The 16,857-nt window shown below is 35.9% G+C and overlaps 1 protein-coding gene across 2 annotated transcripts in view; it reads left to right on the top strand.

Moving 5' to 3' along the window:
* VPS13C (vacuolar protein sorting 13 homolog C) overlaps window positions 1–16,857 on the top strand; it is a 186,579-nt gene that overhangs the window by 127,596 nt on the left and 42,126 nt on the right. For both annotated transcript variants that reach the window (XM_077747730.1, XM_077747741.1), the window contains exons 50-61: window positions 434–663; window positions 3,442–3,534; window positions 5,759–6,124; window positions 6,614–6,700; window positions 8,025–8,180; window positions 8,338–8,602; window positions 9,680–9,840; window positions 10,801–10,922; window positions 11,428–11,722; window positions 12,997–13,386; window positions 15,172–15,276; window positions 15,989–16,153. In XM_077747730.1, the coding sequence (XP_077603856.1) occupies window positions 434–663; window positions 3,442–3,534; window positions 5,759–6,124; window positions 6,614–6,700; window positions 8,025–8,180; window positions 8,338–8,602; window positions 9,680–9,840; window positions 10,801–10,922; window positions 11,428–11,722; window positions 12,997–13,386; window positions 15,172–15,276; window positions 15,989–16,153 (2,435 nt within the window). The remainder of the gene's footprint in view (window positions 1–433; window positions 664–3,441; window positions 3,535–5,758; window positions 6,125–6,613; window positions 6,701–8,024; window positions 8,181–8,337; window positions 8,603–9,679; window positions 9,841–10,800; window positions 10,923–11,427; window positions 11,723–12,996; window positions 13,387–15,171; window positions 15,277–15,988; window positions 16,154–16,857) is intronic.

The raw sequence follows: 16,857 nt of genomic DNA on the forward strand, positions 1-16,857 counted from the left end.
TATATTCATATACATATTTAATATATGTATCCTATAGATTGTAGGACACTGACTGTGTATTTTATAGTGAAGTCAGAATCCACTTTATCAGAGTCTCTCGTCTTCTTGACACTCCCCTCACCTGTTTTCCCCTCCTTCTACACATTCATGTGTTCATATGTGCACACACCTTAATTCAGACAAAAGCAACTTCAAAACAAGAGTATTCTTGCTAGTCAGAGTGGGAATGATGTTGTGTCAGAGATCAGATTGCATTATCCCACACAGTTAGCATCTGTTAATAATTTATCATTAGTATTAATCAACTGTTGTTAATTCTGCCACCCTTAGAGCAAGGTTTTAGAAACAACTTAGCAACTTTTAGATAATATATACTCGAGTGACAAGATATATTTTATTACAACTTTTTTCATTCCTATTTTTGTTTTTTCAGAAGACTCTGTAAGGCCAAATATGACTTTAAAGGCCAAGATCACAGATCCAGAAGTGGTATTTGTTGCCAATCTGACAAAGGCCGATGCTCCTGCCCTGACAGCCTCATTCCAGTGTAACCTGTCTATGTCAACATCCAAACTTGAGCAGATGATGGAAGCTTCTGTGAGAGATCTTAAAGTCCTTGCTTGCCCTTTTCTCAGAGAAAAAAGAGGAAGAAACATTACTACAGTAAGAATTGCCTTATATTCTAAGCTCTGATTGGAGATTGGCAGAAATGATGGATTCATAGAATCCTAGAATGTGAGAGCTATGTAAGACTTCAGAGATTATTTACTACAGACTTGAGGTTTTACAGAGAAGGTTGAGTTCCAAAGATGTTAAATGATTCAGCCATGCTGCTAGTGGCAGAACTGGGAACTACCTTCAAACTCTTTTTCTTTTCATTGTACCATCTTTTGTTGAACAGTATTTGAATTTTAGTACAAATCAGCATTGGAGTCATGTGACCAAAAGAGATTGTGTTTTGCTGTATTAAAAGTTAACTTGAGGGTCACCTGGGTGGCTTAGTCAGTTAAGTTTCTGGCTTTGCCTCTGGTCATGATCTTGTGGTTCATGAGTTCTGTGCTGACAGCTCAGAGCCTGAAGCCTGCTTTGGATTCTGTGTCTCCCTCTCTCTCTCTGCCTCTCCCCTGTTTGTGTCCTATCTCTCTCTCTCTCAAAAATAAACATTAAAAAACGTTAACTTCAGTTAGATGTACATGTTATCGTTGAAAAATATGATTTTAGTTAATTAACTTAATTGCCATACCAATAAGTTTTAAATGTTACATTGAGAATTTTACATTAAAGAGGATTCATTGTATTATATGATTCATTTGCAGTGTTATTTTAATTAAAAATATTTATGACTAAGTGACTTACATAAAGAAATGCAACACTAGGTTTAGTCTGTACTTTATTGTGAAGCATTCTTGAGTGGGGTCATCTTTTGGCATGTCACAGAAAGCTTGTAGTGAATCACTCCAAGAAAGGTTTATGCTAGTTTTTTTTAATGAAAAAATGAAAGTAGTGCAATACTAATTCCTTCATTCAGTTCAGGTGCAAGGTTAGTTTATTTCTTTAATGAGACATATATGTGTGTGTGTGTGTATATATATGTGTGTGTGTGTGTATATATATATATAGTGTAATAAATTTATTTATAAATATAAGCCTGATAGTTTTAAGTAAATCATTGGGTTTGCAGATTTGAAATGTGTTCTTATAAGCGCCTTTATATGATATTCAAGACTGACCTCTTGTTCATCATCTGGAATCTGTTCATTTACCTACATTACCACAGAACTCTTTATTTTATTTTTTGAATATTTATTTATTTTTGAGAGAGAGAAGGAGAGAGAGATGGAGGGGAGAGAGAGAGTGCATGCACAGTCAGGCACAAGCAGGGGAGGGGCAGAGAGAGAGGGAGACACAGAATCCAAAGCAGGCTCCAGGCTTTCAGCTGTCAGCTCAGAACCTGATGTGAGACTCGAACCCATGAACTTTGAGATTATGACCTGAGTTGAAGTTGGACACTTAACTGACTGAGCCATCCAGGTACCCCAGAACTCTTTTTTTAAAATAACAATTTCAGGGGCGCCTGGGCAGCTTAGTCGGTTAAGCGTCCAACTTTCGCTTAGGTCATGATCTCGCGGTTCGTGAGTTCGAGCCCCGTGTCGGGCTCTGTGCTGACTGCCAGCTCAGAGCCTGGAGCCTGTTTCAGTCTGTGACTCCCTCTCTCTCTGACCCTCCCCTGCTCACGCTGTCTCTTTCTCTCTCTCTCTCCTAGAAATAAATAAAACATTAAAAATAAAATAAAATAAAATAACAATTTCAGGTGATTTAGTTGTCATCTAACTATAATGAAATAAAAATTTCATTTCCTCATGTACTTCTTTGTGAATGTAGGACTTTCCACAGTCTTTACTTCATTTTTACGGATATTTTAAAGGCATATTTTACAAAGGGTATCATTTGAATATTTTAGTGAAAAGAGACATTTTATTTTTTAAATGTTTATTTACTTTGAAAAAAAGAGAGAAAATGAGCAGGAGAAGGGCAGAGAGAGAGGAAAAGAGAATACCAAGAAGGCTCCACACTGTCAGAGCAGAGCCCTACAGGAGATTTGATCTCATGAACCACAAAATCATGACCTGAGCTAAAAGCAAGAGTCAGATGCTTGACTAACTGAGCCACCCAGGTGTTCTAAAAGGAAACATTTTAAACTTGTATTAGTAAGTATACGTCATTACTTAAGAATTTGACAGAAAGGAATTGATCAGAACTGTTTAAAGTCCTTTGACAGTGTGTGCAGATCTGTCATAATTCAGAAGAGCCCTTATAAGATATTTTAAACTAATTTTATTTGCCTTTTGCTTTTAGCATAGGCTATAGTTAAAGATCTCAAGTTAAGGAGCCCCTGGGTGGCTTAGTTCGGTAAGCATCCAACTCTTGGTCTCAGCTCAGGTCGTGATCTCATAGTTCGTGAGTTCGAGCTCTTTGCTGTCATTGTGGAACCTGCTTAGGATTCTGTCTCCCTCGCTCTCTGCCCCTCCCCCATTAATGCTCATGAGCTCTCTCTCTCTCTCTCTTTCTCTAAAAAAACATTAAAAAAAAAGATCTCCATGGAGCGCCTGGATGGTTCAGCCGGTTAAGCGTCCAACTTCGGCTCACATCATGATCTTAAGGTTCGTGAGTTCGAGCCCCGTGTCGGACTCTGTGCTGACAGCTAGCTCAGAGCCTGGAGCCTGCTTCAGATTCTATATCTCCCTCTCTCTCTGACCCTCCCCTGCTCACATTGTCTCTCTCTCTCTCAGAATTAATAAAATATTAAAAAAATACATTTAAAAAAAGATCTCCAGCTAAGTAAGACATATTCTAGTGTGTATTATATATGTGTGTGTGTGTGTATATATACATAACAGATCTGTGACTAAGGAAATGTGTATTTTATTTATTTGTCACTAGGTCTTACATCCTTGTTCTTTATTTATGGAAAAATGTATGTGGGCTTCAGGAAAACAAAATATAAGCATTATGGTTGAAGAATTTATAATTAAGGTCAGTGCCTATCATATTATTTGGGTAAAAATCTTTATGTTTCTAATAATATCTTTTGAGCATTATGCTAGTTACATCACATACTCAAATAGTCAATATCACTTTATTGGTACCAAATACTATTAAAATACATTTTTCTTCAAAGCAAATTTTTTTCTATCTTTTTATAAAAAGAGTGCTTTTGAATATCTATAAATGGGATAGTTTTTATCTATTATATTTGCTTGTATGTATATTGAAGAGATTGGGTTTGGAGGAAAGCAGAGATGGGGTGGGAAGAGAAGGGAAGGTGGGATGGAAAAATGAAGTTAGCAGTAAATTATTTTAGGCTTTTGTTTGAAGTATAATGTGAATTTAATAACTGTGTAATTAAATGTTTCATTTGGCTTTAAAATTTTTGTAATGACAGATGTATGCTAGAAATGGTCTTAGGATTTGCTTTATATTAATCTCTTATATTTGAAGTATTAGAAAAACAATCTCTGTTCTCCTGTAGCGTTTGTATTGTTTAAGTATGACATCATAATTGGTTATAAATGAAAGATATAGAATACATATCAAAATCTATTTTTCTGTCTGTCTGAAGGACACAACACTGAGGTAGGTGGTTGATAGCAGCCTCACCATACCATAGCCAGTAGTGATTAAACCAAGACTTAAGTTAATGTCATTTGAGTTACCACATAAATAACAGTGCAGTTTTCTCTCAATATTTTAAAATGCTCAGTGCTTTTAGATTGTATTTTGTTAACAGATTTACTTTTTGAATACCTTAAAGTAGTAAGTGAGGAGGAAAGTTCTTGAATTTGCAGGCACTTAGTCTAAGACAATAGGTTAAGGTACTGGGAGAATGGTCTTTCCTTTGTGTATCAGCAAACATTTGTTTATTCAGCAAACATTTTTTGAACTCTTACTATGTATGAAAAATGTCCTGTACAAGGCACTGGGGATACATAGTCCGTATATTCAAAGGACTTACTGATACATGTGACAGAAAGAAGTAAATCAGTGATTCTAGCTTTCAGAGCTGGAGGTATGTACTGGTGCTACTGGGAGCAGAGATAAGGGTCCTCTGATCAGACCATGACACCAGGGAAAGCTGCCGTGAAGTGGGGCTGCTGGGGCTGAGTTTTGAAAATCTGACAGAGGTTAGATGCAGAAGGAGGCTGAGGGTCCCTCTCTGTCTTCTTTCGAGACAGAATTGACAATAGGCACAAAAGTAGAGGTATGGAAAACCTTTTAAGGACTTAGAGGCGTGATTCCACATGGCGGGAGAGAATGGTGTGGTGGAGTTGTAAGATTGAGAGCACTAATTAAAGGTGACATTAATAAGGCAAGAGCAAAGAAGGGACTTAGTGGACGGGTAAGTTTGGGAAGAGGCTCATACCACTTCCTTCTTTGGGTGATATAATCATACCTTTTTATCACATTACATAAGTAAAGGTTGTGAGAACTGAACAGTAAAGGAATCCCCTTAACATATTTATCCCAGTATTGCCCACACTATGAGAAACCCCGACTAGCTAATTGATTAGGCATCCCATCACAAAGACTTCAGCTAAAGAGAAATTTGAACTGTATCCTTAAACTTAGGGGCAGTTGAAGATGTAAGCATAGGAATGGCATGCCCAGGTTTGAATTTGAGAAAAAGAACACCAGTGGAAGTGTGGAGGGTAGGCTATGAGGCTCCAGTTAGCACTGGACATAGAAGACATCATCACTGTAGAACTAAGGTACAGGGCTAGGAATGAGGAGGTGAGCAAAGAAACTATACAAAAATAATAAGAGATAAAGTTTGCAAAACTTGGGGTTAGTGGAAGGGGATCTGTGGTGATTCTTTATTTTTTTGTTTCAGTAAGACAAATTAAAACCATGGATGAGGATCATACACTTTGGTTTAGTTAATGCAACTGGTTGAAAAATGAAAAATTCAGTTATGCTACATTTTTCTCTTCACATAACACTATTTTACTATGAATTGGTCAATTTAACTTTAGGTTTTGACATTAACATATAATATTAATTACTTAATTCCATTGTAGCCTGAACAGAAATCATGTTAATTTGAGAAGTTAGTTGACTTGACATATTACTTTGTGTATTCCCTTTTGTTTTCCTTAGGTACGAATGTAATATATTTAAATTTTTTTAAAGTTTTGTGTTACATATTCTTCTCATTTAGAAATTATGTAGTCTTAAAATTTTCCTGCTTTCTTTTTTAAAGATTTCACCCATAATTCTGAATACTGTGATGACAATCATGGCTGCTATGTCTCCAAAGACAAAAGAAGATGAATCCAAAGATACATCTAAGGAAACAGAAAATCTTTGGGGCATCAAATCTGTTAGTGATTATAACTCTTGGTTTCTTGGTGTTGACATGGCAACAGAAATAACAGAAAATTTCAAAGACATTCAACATCCATCTGTAGAGGAAAATTGTGCTATTGTTGTAGAGTCTGTTCAAGTTACCTTAGAATGTGGCCTTGGGCATCGAACCGTACCTTTATTACTGGCAGAGTCTAAGTTTTCAGGAAATGTTAAAAATTGGACTTCCCTACTGGCTGCTACTGCTGACATGACATTAGAGGTATGACTACATCATTTGGTAATTCCAGAGCCAACTTCTCAAAAGTACACCTTTAGAATTAAGATGTGAGCTTTTCGTGTTTGTGCATGGCCACAGCAAGTGTGTGTGTGTGTGTGTATAGTAATATAAACTAACATTTAACTTGTTTATGCATAGTCAATATTGTTTAGTTGGTCACTATTTTTTAAAGACTTTTTTGTTAAGTTATATAATATATTCTAATACTTAATTTATTGATGCATTGTACAGTATTATTTAGTTGGTCACTATTTCTTCAGGACTTTTTTTGTTAAGTAATTTGTTGATGGCAGTAAAGTAGGAGAGTGAAGGAAAATGCACCCACTTTATAGATATTCTTTGTGTCTTGAAGTAGTTGTTAAAATGATGTTTGACATGTAACATTAATTGTGTAATATTTTTTCCTACTGGTTATAGAAACATGTTGTTAAAGTTAAAAGACTCTGTTGTTACAATTCTGTACTTTTCCAGGTTCACTATTATAATGAAACCCATGCTGTTTGGGAGCCACTGATTGAGAGAGTGGAAGGGAAGAGACAATGGAATTTAAGACTTAATGTAAGGAAAGTATAAGATATCTTTTTATTGATGACACTAAACAAATTCATTTATATATTTTAGCTCAGTGATTCTCAAGATTTGTGATTTAGGATTCTGGAGGCCATTTCAGGGGCCTTGTGAGGCCAGAACTATTTTCATAATAATACTCAGACATTATATATCATGTTTATTCTCATTCTCTCATGAGCATACAGTGGATTTTTCCAGACTATGTGATATTGCACCAGAATGAATACTGAAGCAGAAATGAGAATCCACCTGTCGTGAAGCAGGCACTAGAGAGATTTATAAATGCCCCTCTGTGTACTGTTAAAAATAACTTTAATAGTTATATTTCATTAAAATATTATTCAACATATAATTGTTATTTTTAAATGAATATTTGAAATTTTCTCAGTTTTAGTTTCTAATAGAATTCCTATAGATAGGATCCATATACATGAAACTTTCTGAAATCCTCAGTGATTTTAAGAGACCAAAATATTCGAGAAAACTTGAATTGTAGTTCATGAGTTCTTTGTGCGTTACCGTATTTCTTGAGAGCATTTCAGACACTTAACCAACTGAGCCACCCAGGCGCCCGTTCTTGAGAGCATTTCAGAATCCTGGATACCAAAGCACATTTTACTAGACTAAAAGGAACATTAATTATAAACCTTTAGCAGATTATTACACCACAGCTCTCTGGTGTGGCCTGAAGTGTAAGACACTAAAATTGACTCAGCAGATGGCCATTTTAAAAATGAGAAGTAACTTAACCTGTGTCCCAATTTCCTCTCAGTAAAGTAGAAGTTATATCTCTGACCTACCTGTCTCTGGCACAGACAGGCTAACAAAAAGTTTTTATATGGCCTTTGAGCTCTATCAGAACAAGAACTATGATGGGAGTCTGATGGCTGGTGAAAGCTTCTATTACTGGTAGGTGTTAACAGTGAAAAGTAAAAGGAGCTCCATATTAGCTCCAAGAAGGGTCAGTTGAGACTTCGGGGTCATCTTAGATTACTCCTCAATACATAAGGACCAATTAGTGAGGCGACACTGGGTAAACCTTGCTGTGGGGAATGAACAAGAAACAAATACTGTAGCTAACCTTGAGTACTTTTGTGACACAGTTCTAAACATCACCTCGTGCACTGACGACTCGCTGAAAGAAAGACTGCTGATCTATGCTATATCTAAGCGAAGCACTGGTTATTTTAGAAAATGAGACTTTTGACCAGCCTTACTCTAAAGTTTAGGAGAATTTAACTCTTTGAGAGTTATAAAATTGTATTATTATATGGCTGATAACCTAAACCTGTTATGTTATTTATCCTCCTAGGTAAAGAAGAATCCAGTCCAGGATAAAAGCTTAATTCCAGGAGATGATATTATTTTTCTTCCTGAGCCACAAACAGCAATTCATATTTCTTCAGGAGATACAATGAATATAACCATATCCAAAAGCTGCCTTAATGTTTTCAACAATTTAGCCAGAGTATGTTTGTTTTTTGCTTGGAATATGTCAAATGGGATTCTAAAATGAAACATGTATGGATTATTTATGTAATCAAAATTAATTTCTTAAAAAATGTGTAATTTGGGAAAAAGTTGCATTTTACAAAAATTTATTGGGATGTTATGTTCCTTTTCAGGGTTTTTCAGAGGGCACTGCTGCTACTTTTGACTACTCTTTAAAAGATAGGGCTCCTTTTACAGTAAAAAATGCTATAGGTATTCCCATTAAGGTGCAGCCCAATCATAATCTCAGAGTAATAGGCGCCCTTGAGAAGAGTGGGGTTTATGATGTTGATGCTGGTCAGAATTTGGAATTGGAGTATGCCAGCATGGAACCTTCACGTCAAGGAAAATTATCTATGCTGAGCCGTCAAGAAAGCTCCTTCTTCACGCTAACCTTTGGTATGCTCTATTTATTTTATATTTACCTTTGGAATTGTAGGCGTGGGGCTTATTTTTGGTAAAATACGAAGGTATTGCTGCAGATGCCTTGGGAGGCAACATTTCTAAAGGCTTGAAACAAATAGTTGATAAACTCTTGTCTTGTTTTCTTCCTCTAAACTTGAGAAAATTAAATTTGATTAAGAATGACCTTAGAAAACTAGATTATTCTGTGCCCTTAAATAATACATTCTGTAGTATCTTTCAGAAAGAATGTGGGCCCAGTGAGAAGAAAGTTAGCTATATTCAGAAGTTATAAAATGTTGACAGTAATTATCAGCAATACAAGGAAAAGGTGATTATTGCTAGATAGCTGAAAGAAAAAGGAACAAGTTGGATTTTGTGTTTTAATAAATTTATTTTTTTTAATTTTTATTTAAATTCTAGTCAGTTAACATACAGTGTGATATTAGTTCCAGGCATGCAATTTAGTGATTCACTACCTCCACACAGCACCTGTTTTTCATCACACATTCCCTCCCTAATCCCCATCACCTATTTCATCGATCCCCCTACCCATCTCTCTTGTGGTAACCATTAGTTTGTTCTCTGTAGTTAAGGGTCTGTTTCTTGATTAATGCATTTAAAACCCCAAGAGAAATTGTTTTGGGTCAAAAAATTTAAAAAAAATTAATGTTTTTTATTCTTTTTTGAAAGAGAGGGAGACAGACTGTGAGTAGGGTAGGGACAGAGAGCTAGGAAGACAGGCTCCAGGCTCTGAGCTGTCAGCACAGAGCCTGACCTGGAGCTTGAACTCAGGAACTGTGACATCATGACTTGAGCTGAAGTTGGACCCTTTCCCAACTGAGCCACCCTGGCACCCCTGGGTCAAAAAATTTTGTAACTAGTTTCCTTTCCTTTTTTTATTTTAGTTTCCTTTCTTTGGTTAGTTTCTATATTTTAGGAAAGCACTTTTAGTAGTCTTTTTTACTCATGAAGAAGAATTCTCTTGTCATTATTTTAAGGTGCTGAGGAGTACTTTGCAAGGAATATAGGTAAATTGATATTTGGTTGCTTCTCACTTATGCTTTGCCTTAGTACCTCATGGATATACAGAAGTTGCAAAAGTCCCTGTTGCCAGATCCGGACGGCGATTATATAATGTACGGAATCCCAATGCCAGTCATTCTGACTCAGTCTTGGTACAGATTGATGCAACTGAAGGGAATAAAGTAATTACCCTTCGTTCTCCTCTGCAGGTAATGCATTAAAGTATAACAGGAAATATTCAGTCATTTAGCTGAATATAGGAATATGATAAAACATTAAGTTCAATACTGATTATTTGGAACTACATAATAGATTGAACTGGCTGCTGTTTCCAATCCAACTTGCTTTTGTAATAGTCTTCATTTTAAATGTCTGATTAAACATTCTTGTTATATGAAAGTCCATTTTTGTTGTGGTCTAGGTTGGAAATTAATGAAGCTTTTTGCCTCTTTATTTAAAGATTTAGAACTGGGAGTATTAATAATTATACGGGGTTGTCAAATAAGATAACATTCCATTCTCTTTGTATATCACTTGGGATTGTATTTTTGAAGTATATGTGAAGGAATACTGGAGTGATCTCCCCAGAAAAAGGTTTCAGCATCTTAATCTTTTCTACCTTTAAGGCTTTATCCATTTTCTTTTTCTTTGCATTATTATAGGTTTCATTATATGGCCATCAAAAGAGCATTTCTTCCTCCTTAGAACATCAGATAAAGAAATGAAAGGATTTCAACATTTGGCCACTGTTATCTCTCAGTTTGCTATTAGCTCTAGCCTGTATCACCTTGTAGTCAAGAAAAGAGAGTTGTACTACTTTTCCTCATTTCCTTTGCTATCCTTTTCTGTTTTCACATGGTGCATTGAAAAAAGGTTGTAGTGGGGAAAATATTATGGTTGAACTCATCAAAGATTAATACATACTATACACTAACAGTGAACATCAGAATAGAACATGTGAATATCCTAGAATTTTCAACTTCCACTTAAACATCAAGTTTCTCATCTATAGCACTTATATATCCTAAAATTTTTCAGTTATCCATAAAAATATCTTCTAATACTGGGCTGAAACTTTTTAGAGCTAAGAGTAACTGCATGCAGCTCATATTTTTCTTTTGACCATCTATATCTTTTTAAACAACTTGCATGTGTTTTTTATCCAACAGATTAAAAATCATTTCTCTATTGCATTCATCATCTATAAATCTGTTAAGAATGTTAAGCTACTGGAGCCCATTGGAGTAGCTAGCCCTGAAGAGGAATTCCACGTTCCTTTAGATTCATATAGGTACCTATTTGCTTGAACCTGATACTTGATAACTAATACTAATTTTTAAAAGGCTCATAATATATATGTTTAAATATGAATTGGTATATTCTAGGGCAAAACATTATGTTTTTATTTATTATCAAAAGATGTGTAAAAGCCAGTTTTAAGCGATCTAGAGAAATACATTTATTTAATCATTGATTTACCAGATGAAAATTTTTACTGTATAGTTGATGTTTTAGCACTTTGTGAATTTTATTTTTATTAGATTGCCTTTATATTTGAAATGACTATTGTTTTGACTTGTTATTGTTTACAGATTGTTTTTTTTTTCCCCAGAAAGTTCCTCCCTGGGTTAGCTATGTGACCTGGCAAGTTTCTTAACCTGTCGTAGCCTTGTTTTCCTCCTCTGTAAAAATAGGAATAATAGTATTTACCTTGTAGAATTACCAAGAAGATTTAATGAGATTCTTAAGTTCTTGATAAAAGCTTTCCCCCCAGCTCTGTTTTCTTTTTTATCTAGATGTCAATTATTCCTTCAGCCAGCTGGTATCTTAGAGAATCAGTACAGAGAATCCACCACTTACATTTCTTGGAAGGAAGAACTTCACAGGAGCAGGGAAGTCAGATGCATGCTGCAGTGTCCGTCAGTAGAAGTCAACTTCTTACCTCTCATTGTCAATACAGTTGCTTTGCCTGATGAGTTAAGCTATATATGTAGCCATGAGGAAGACTGGGATCCAGCTTACATTATCCATCTTTATCCTACCCTCACTTTGCGGAATCTTCTCCCATATTCTCTAAGATATTTACTTGAGGTATGTCTCTTGTGTTTTGTTTGACCTTTATTATTACAGAGTGAATTCTAGTTTTGTTTTTTTTTTACTATGTTTTTAGTTGAGGTCAGTATTTTACATAGCATAATTCTAATGCTTTAATAATATAATAACAGCAAAAACTGACATAGCATTTAGTATATGGCAATCACTGTACCATGTGCTTTACCTGTATTAACACATTTAATCCTTGTAATAACCTTCTGACGTAAGTTCGTTATTAGACCCATTTTACAGATGAAGAAACTGAGTCTCAGAGGAGTTAAGTCACAGACCCAAGATCCCACAGCTAATAAGTTGTAGAGCTGGGGTTTGAACCTAGGTAGTTCGACTCCTTGCTCCCTTCCACTGAGCTCTGCTGAATTGCCTATGAATTAAGAACCTTAATAATCTCTATTCCATTAGCTAGTGGATAGAAAAAAGCCAGTGAGGAAGTACTTCATCTTACTTTATCCTAAAGTTAATTTTAAAGTTTTTATTGTAAAGTTAATAGTATTATGTGGTCCAGGTTTCTCTTGAACTTAAAATAATTAGTCTGTCTAAGACATAATGGGGAACATTTTTAGTAATGACATATGATAAATACTTTTAGATTCTACATGCCACAACATTTTAAAATCTGGAAAGTGTTGGAACTTAAATTATTTCTTTTCTTTATCTGACAACGAGCCACCCCTCAGTTGAAAGACCAAAATGAATTAAATGAACTAAACAGTATATACGTAAGGGAAGCTTTCAGAAAGGAAGCCTGATTTATTATGTGGCTATTATTCATTTTAAAAAGTATTCCATGTCACTTGAATAGCTCGTCAGAAGTTTGCTGTCACTTTTCCTTCTTTCATTTATATGGGAACCACGAGGCCTAGCATGTGAATAGAGGATGAAGTGGAAGCCCTGGAAGTCCTGGTGGTTAAGTGGCTCATTAATGACAGGAAACCACAGCCAGCATTCCTGAATCCATCCTTTGATGCCTGGCATCTGAACCTCCTCCCCCACTCAAGTTTATGTCCATTGACCTACTAATAGCCAAATGACAGTTTCTGCCTTTGGCTGTGATACAGTATTTTTCTTTTTAGTTCTTAGTGGTTATTGAGCATGCATAATGTGTAAGCCTGGGACTTCATTGAAGTCTTGTCAGTTCATCTGAATCTGGTAGGTTATTTATTAGCATTTGCATAAAATATGGATGTTGCTATTGCAGAGGTTTTAAAAAAATCACTAAGCATATTACTTAGTTTTTGTTTCTTTGCTTTTAGGGAACAGCAGAAACTCATGAGCTAGCAGAAGGCAGTGCTGCTGATGTCCTACATTCGAGAATCAGTGGAGAAGTAATGGAATTAGTTCTGATGAAATACCAGGGCAGAAACTGGAATGGACATTTCCGTATATGTGATACACTGCCCGAATTCTTTCTTGTGTGTTTTTCTCCTGACTCCGCAGAAATGATGACAATTGACTTGTCGATACATGTCAGACGAATTGACGGCCGGATGGTGCTGTCTGTTTTTAGCCCCTACTGGCTAATCAACAAGACATCTCGGGTTCTCCAGTATCGTGCGGAAGATATTCATGTGAAACATCCAGCTGATTTCAGGGATATTATTTTATTCTCTTTCAAGAAGAAGAACATATTTAGTAAAAATAAGGTGTGTTTTGGTGGATATAACAAGTTAAAATAGATAAATTCCTAGTTTGGACATGTTTGATTCATTAGCTTTCCCTCAATCCACGCTTACTAGTTTGCTTATGCCATTAGTATGAATTAAGTCCAAGGAGACTTTTAAGGAATGCATAATCCAGTAGGATGTTAGGATTAGCAAGAGTTTCCCGAGGCTGAATTGCCCTTTTCTCCATTGCCTTTAGAATTGCTTCTCTTTTGGGGCACCTGGGTGGCTCAGTTGGTTAAGCATCTGACTTCGGCTCAGGTCATGATCTCATGGTTTCTAAGTTCAAGCCCCACATCGGGCTCTGCTGACCGCTCGGAGCCTGGAGCCTGCTTCACATTCTGTGTGTCCTTCTCTCTCTCTGCCCCTCCCCCACTTGTGCTCTGTCTCTCTCTCAAAAATAAACAAACATTTAAAAAAATGTTTTTAATTGCTTCTGTTATTTTAGTAGTGTCAGGTAAAAAGCTTGACTTTATGTAGTTTACCTGTGATAAAATGGCATTTCAAAAGGTGGAACAGTTGGTTTTAGCTTATATTAGCTGAGGCCTCCTATGTATGAAGCACTAAACCAGGCCTTGGAGAAAGAAACCTAGTGCCTAAGCCTGGTCTTTTCTGCTCTGGTCCCTTCTTTGCTTTGTAGACTCCTATCATGGAATTGTTTATCACACATTGTCCCATGTGCTCACTGCTAGGCCTTTGTGCTACAGTTTCTGCCTGAAATGTCTCTTCCTCTATGCTTTTTCTTACCTGCTGCATTTTTCCTGGTTCCCTGCTATTCATCTTTTGGCTGTCCTTGTGCTCAGGCCTACCATGTGAAGGATTTCTGTCTAAAGTGGAGCTGGATATTATATCCCTGCCCTCTTAGAGCAGTTGTTCTCAAATTTCAGTGCATGTTAGAATCACCTAGAGGGCTTTCTAAAACACATTTCTGGGTTGTGCCCCTAACATTTGATTCAGTAGGTCTGGGTAGGGTCTGAACATCACATTTCTAATAGATTCCAGGTGATGCCAATGGTGCTGATCCAGGGACCACATTTCAAGAACCATTGTCTCAAAGTGTTGATTAATCCATGGCATTGTAATTACCTGTTTAAATGTCTTGCCTATGGTTGTCTCAGGTTTGTTACAATCTAGGCGGGTAGATGGAGGAGCACAGTTAGATCTCTTCTATACAACTTTAAGTCACATAGCCAGAAGTAAACTTTTTACCCTCTCACCTTGGTAGCATTGTGTACTACTTGGATAGCTCTTAATCCCATTCAGCCTTCCATCATAATTATTAGTTTGTGCTTCCTGTCTCCCTGTTCAGCTGGAGCTGATTGAGGACAGGAACTGTGTCCTGTTGTCTTCCATTCTGCTGACCATGATGCCTTTCATTTAGTATTTGCTGAGTAATATTAAAGGCATAAATCTCTATGTTTTAAAACTTTTAGGAATTTGTTAGCTCATTATCCTAAGTCTAACACTGGAAAATATTAGTTTACGTTAAGCTTTCCTTTTAAACAACAGAGTGACTCCTTGGTATACATCTTTAAGTTCACTAGACTCATTGCACAGGTGAATGGGAAGATCAGAGCTCTGCTTTTATTTTTTTTGGTCTCCAGAATATCTGTGGTTCTCTGACCCATTGGCAGTATGGCTTTGATTATTTTTTTCTGTGTCCTATGATACTAAATAAATTTCTAAGAGAATAGTATCTTTCCCTCAAATAAAATTAATAGAGTCTTTTAGGCTTCTTATATGATGGTTATGTGTTCTCTGTTGTAGGTACAATTAAAAATTTCAACTAGTGCCTGGTCCAATAGTTTTTCATTGGATACGGTGGGAAGTTATGGGTGTGTGAAGTGTCCTGCCAATAATATGGAATACCTGGTACGATTCTGCTTGCTTTTTCTCCCTTGACTTCATTCACATTTTCTTCAACTCCATAAACCAGCTAGGTTCTAAGAAGTATAGAAATTTGAATTCAAGGTGTTATGTTATGTACAGGATTATTATCTCTGTAAATATCTTTGGCTACTAGTATCAGGACAAAACCTACATTTATCAAAGCTTAATTTTAAGACAGTGAGTTGAATCCATCCAAGTAACCAACTTGGTAAATATGCAGAGTATACAAGAATCCTCATTCCACACTAATCCCTGACAGATGCTTCTTAAATCTTAGATTTGACTGCGAAAAATTTGAGTAATCTGAGGTCAGTTGACCTGTTATAATTGCCACTTGGAAATTTTTATCTTAATTTACTAACACAGAGATGAGAAAGCAGCAAAATCTGAGCCTCTACGCCAATTATAGAACAATTTATGTTTGGAATGTTAAAAAAAAATAAAGAATACAACTAAACTAAATATGTTATGATAGTCTTCATTAGTTAAATTACCACTTGATATTTCTGGAATTGATTTCTGATGAAGCCAAACTAAAGAACCAAACATTTTTTAGTGAGAAGATAATCAGTAGCTGAATGTGGCTTAGTAGTTACTTTATTGACAAGTGTTGTTTTATTTTAAAACATCTTAAGAAATCTGTGTGTGAATGGGGTGTGTGTATCATTTCAAAGAAGTTTGTTCCTTTACACAGGTTGGTGTTAGCATCAAAATGAGCAGTTTTAATCTTACGCGGATAGTTACCCTGACTCCCTTTTGTACCATTGCAAACAAGTCATCATTAGAACTAGAAGTTGGTGAAGTTGCGTCTGATGGCTCAATGCCAACTAATAAGTGGAACTATATTGCTTCTTCCGAGGTAAAATTTTCCTTTCCTGTGACTGTCTCCTGAAATGTACCAGTAGATAATAGATAAATAAGAATTGCATGTACTTCTTTGTTATACTCGCTTTGCTACAGTATTTGTGTATTAAAACATGACCGCCAACTTTGACTTTTCTTTCATAAGCACATGCTAAAAAAAGAAGAAAATTACTGGTAATATTTATCAATAGCCAGGGTAGAGGGTTGACACTCCGTCTCTAGTTCTTCCCATATGTATAGAACATGGGTATGTATTGTGAAAAGTACATAAAGATAATGTACTATGAATTGTCTCAGTAGTCAGGGTAATGCCTCTCTATTCAAGAAGTATATAATGCTGTTGGATGGCTTAAGACTCATAAATTAACATATGTAAAAAAAGATAGTATATGGTAAGTTATAGGTGGTTGTAGAATTTCTGTAAAATTTCAGGTTTCCTTGAAAAGTTTTCTAAAATTCAACCCCCTCACTTTACCAAGAAGGAAGTTAAATCTCATACTTTTCTAAGATTGGTGAAGTCTTTGAAGTCACGATCATCGTGGCCAAGATCAAAAGAGAATGTTTCATAGAAGATGTGATTTGAACTAAACTTTATAGGCTCAATAAGATTTTAGGAAGTGAAGAGAGTGAGGGAAAGAGCGTAGTAGAGGACGGGGGCAAAGATGAGCATTAGTGCTTGAATTTATGTGAGTTTTCAAC

Source organism: Crocuta crocuta, unplaced genomic scaffold, assembly GCF_008692635.1.
Source record: "Crocuta crocuta isolate KB4526 unplaced genomic scaffold, BGI_CrCroc_1.0 scaffold130, whole genome shotgun sequence".
Lineage (NCBI taxonomy): Eukaryota > Metazoa > Chordata > Mammalia > Carnivora > Hyaenidae > Crocuta > Crocuta crocuta.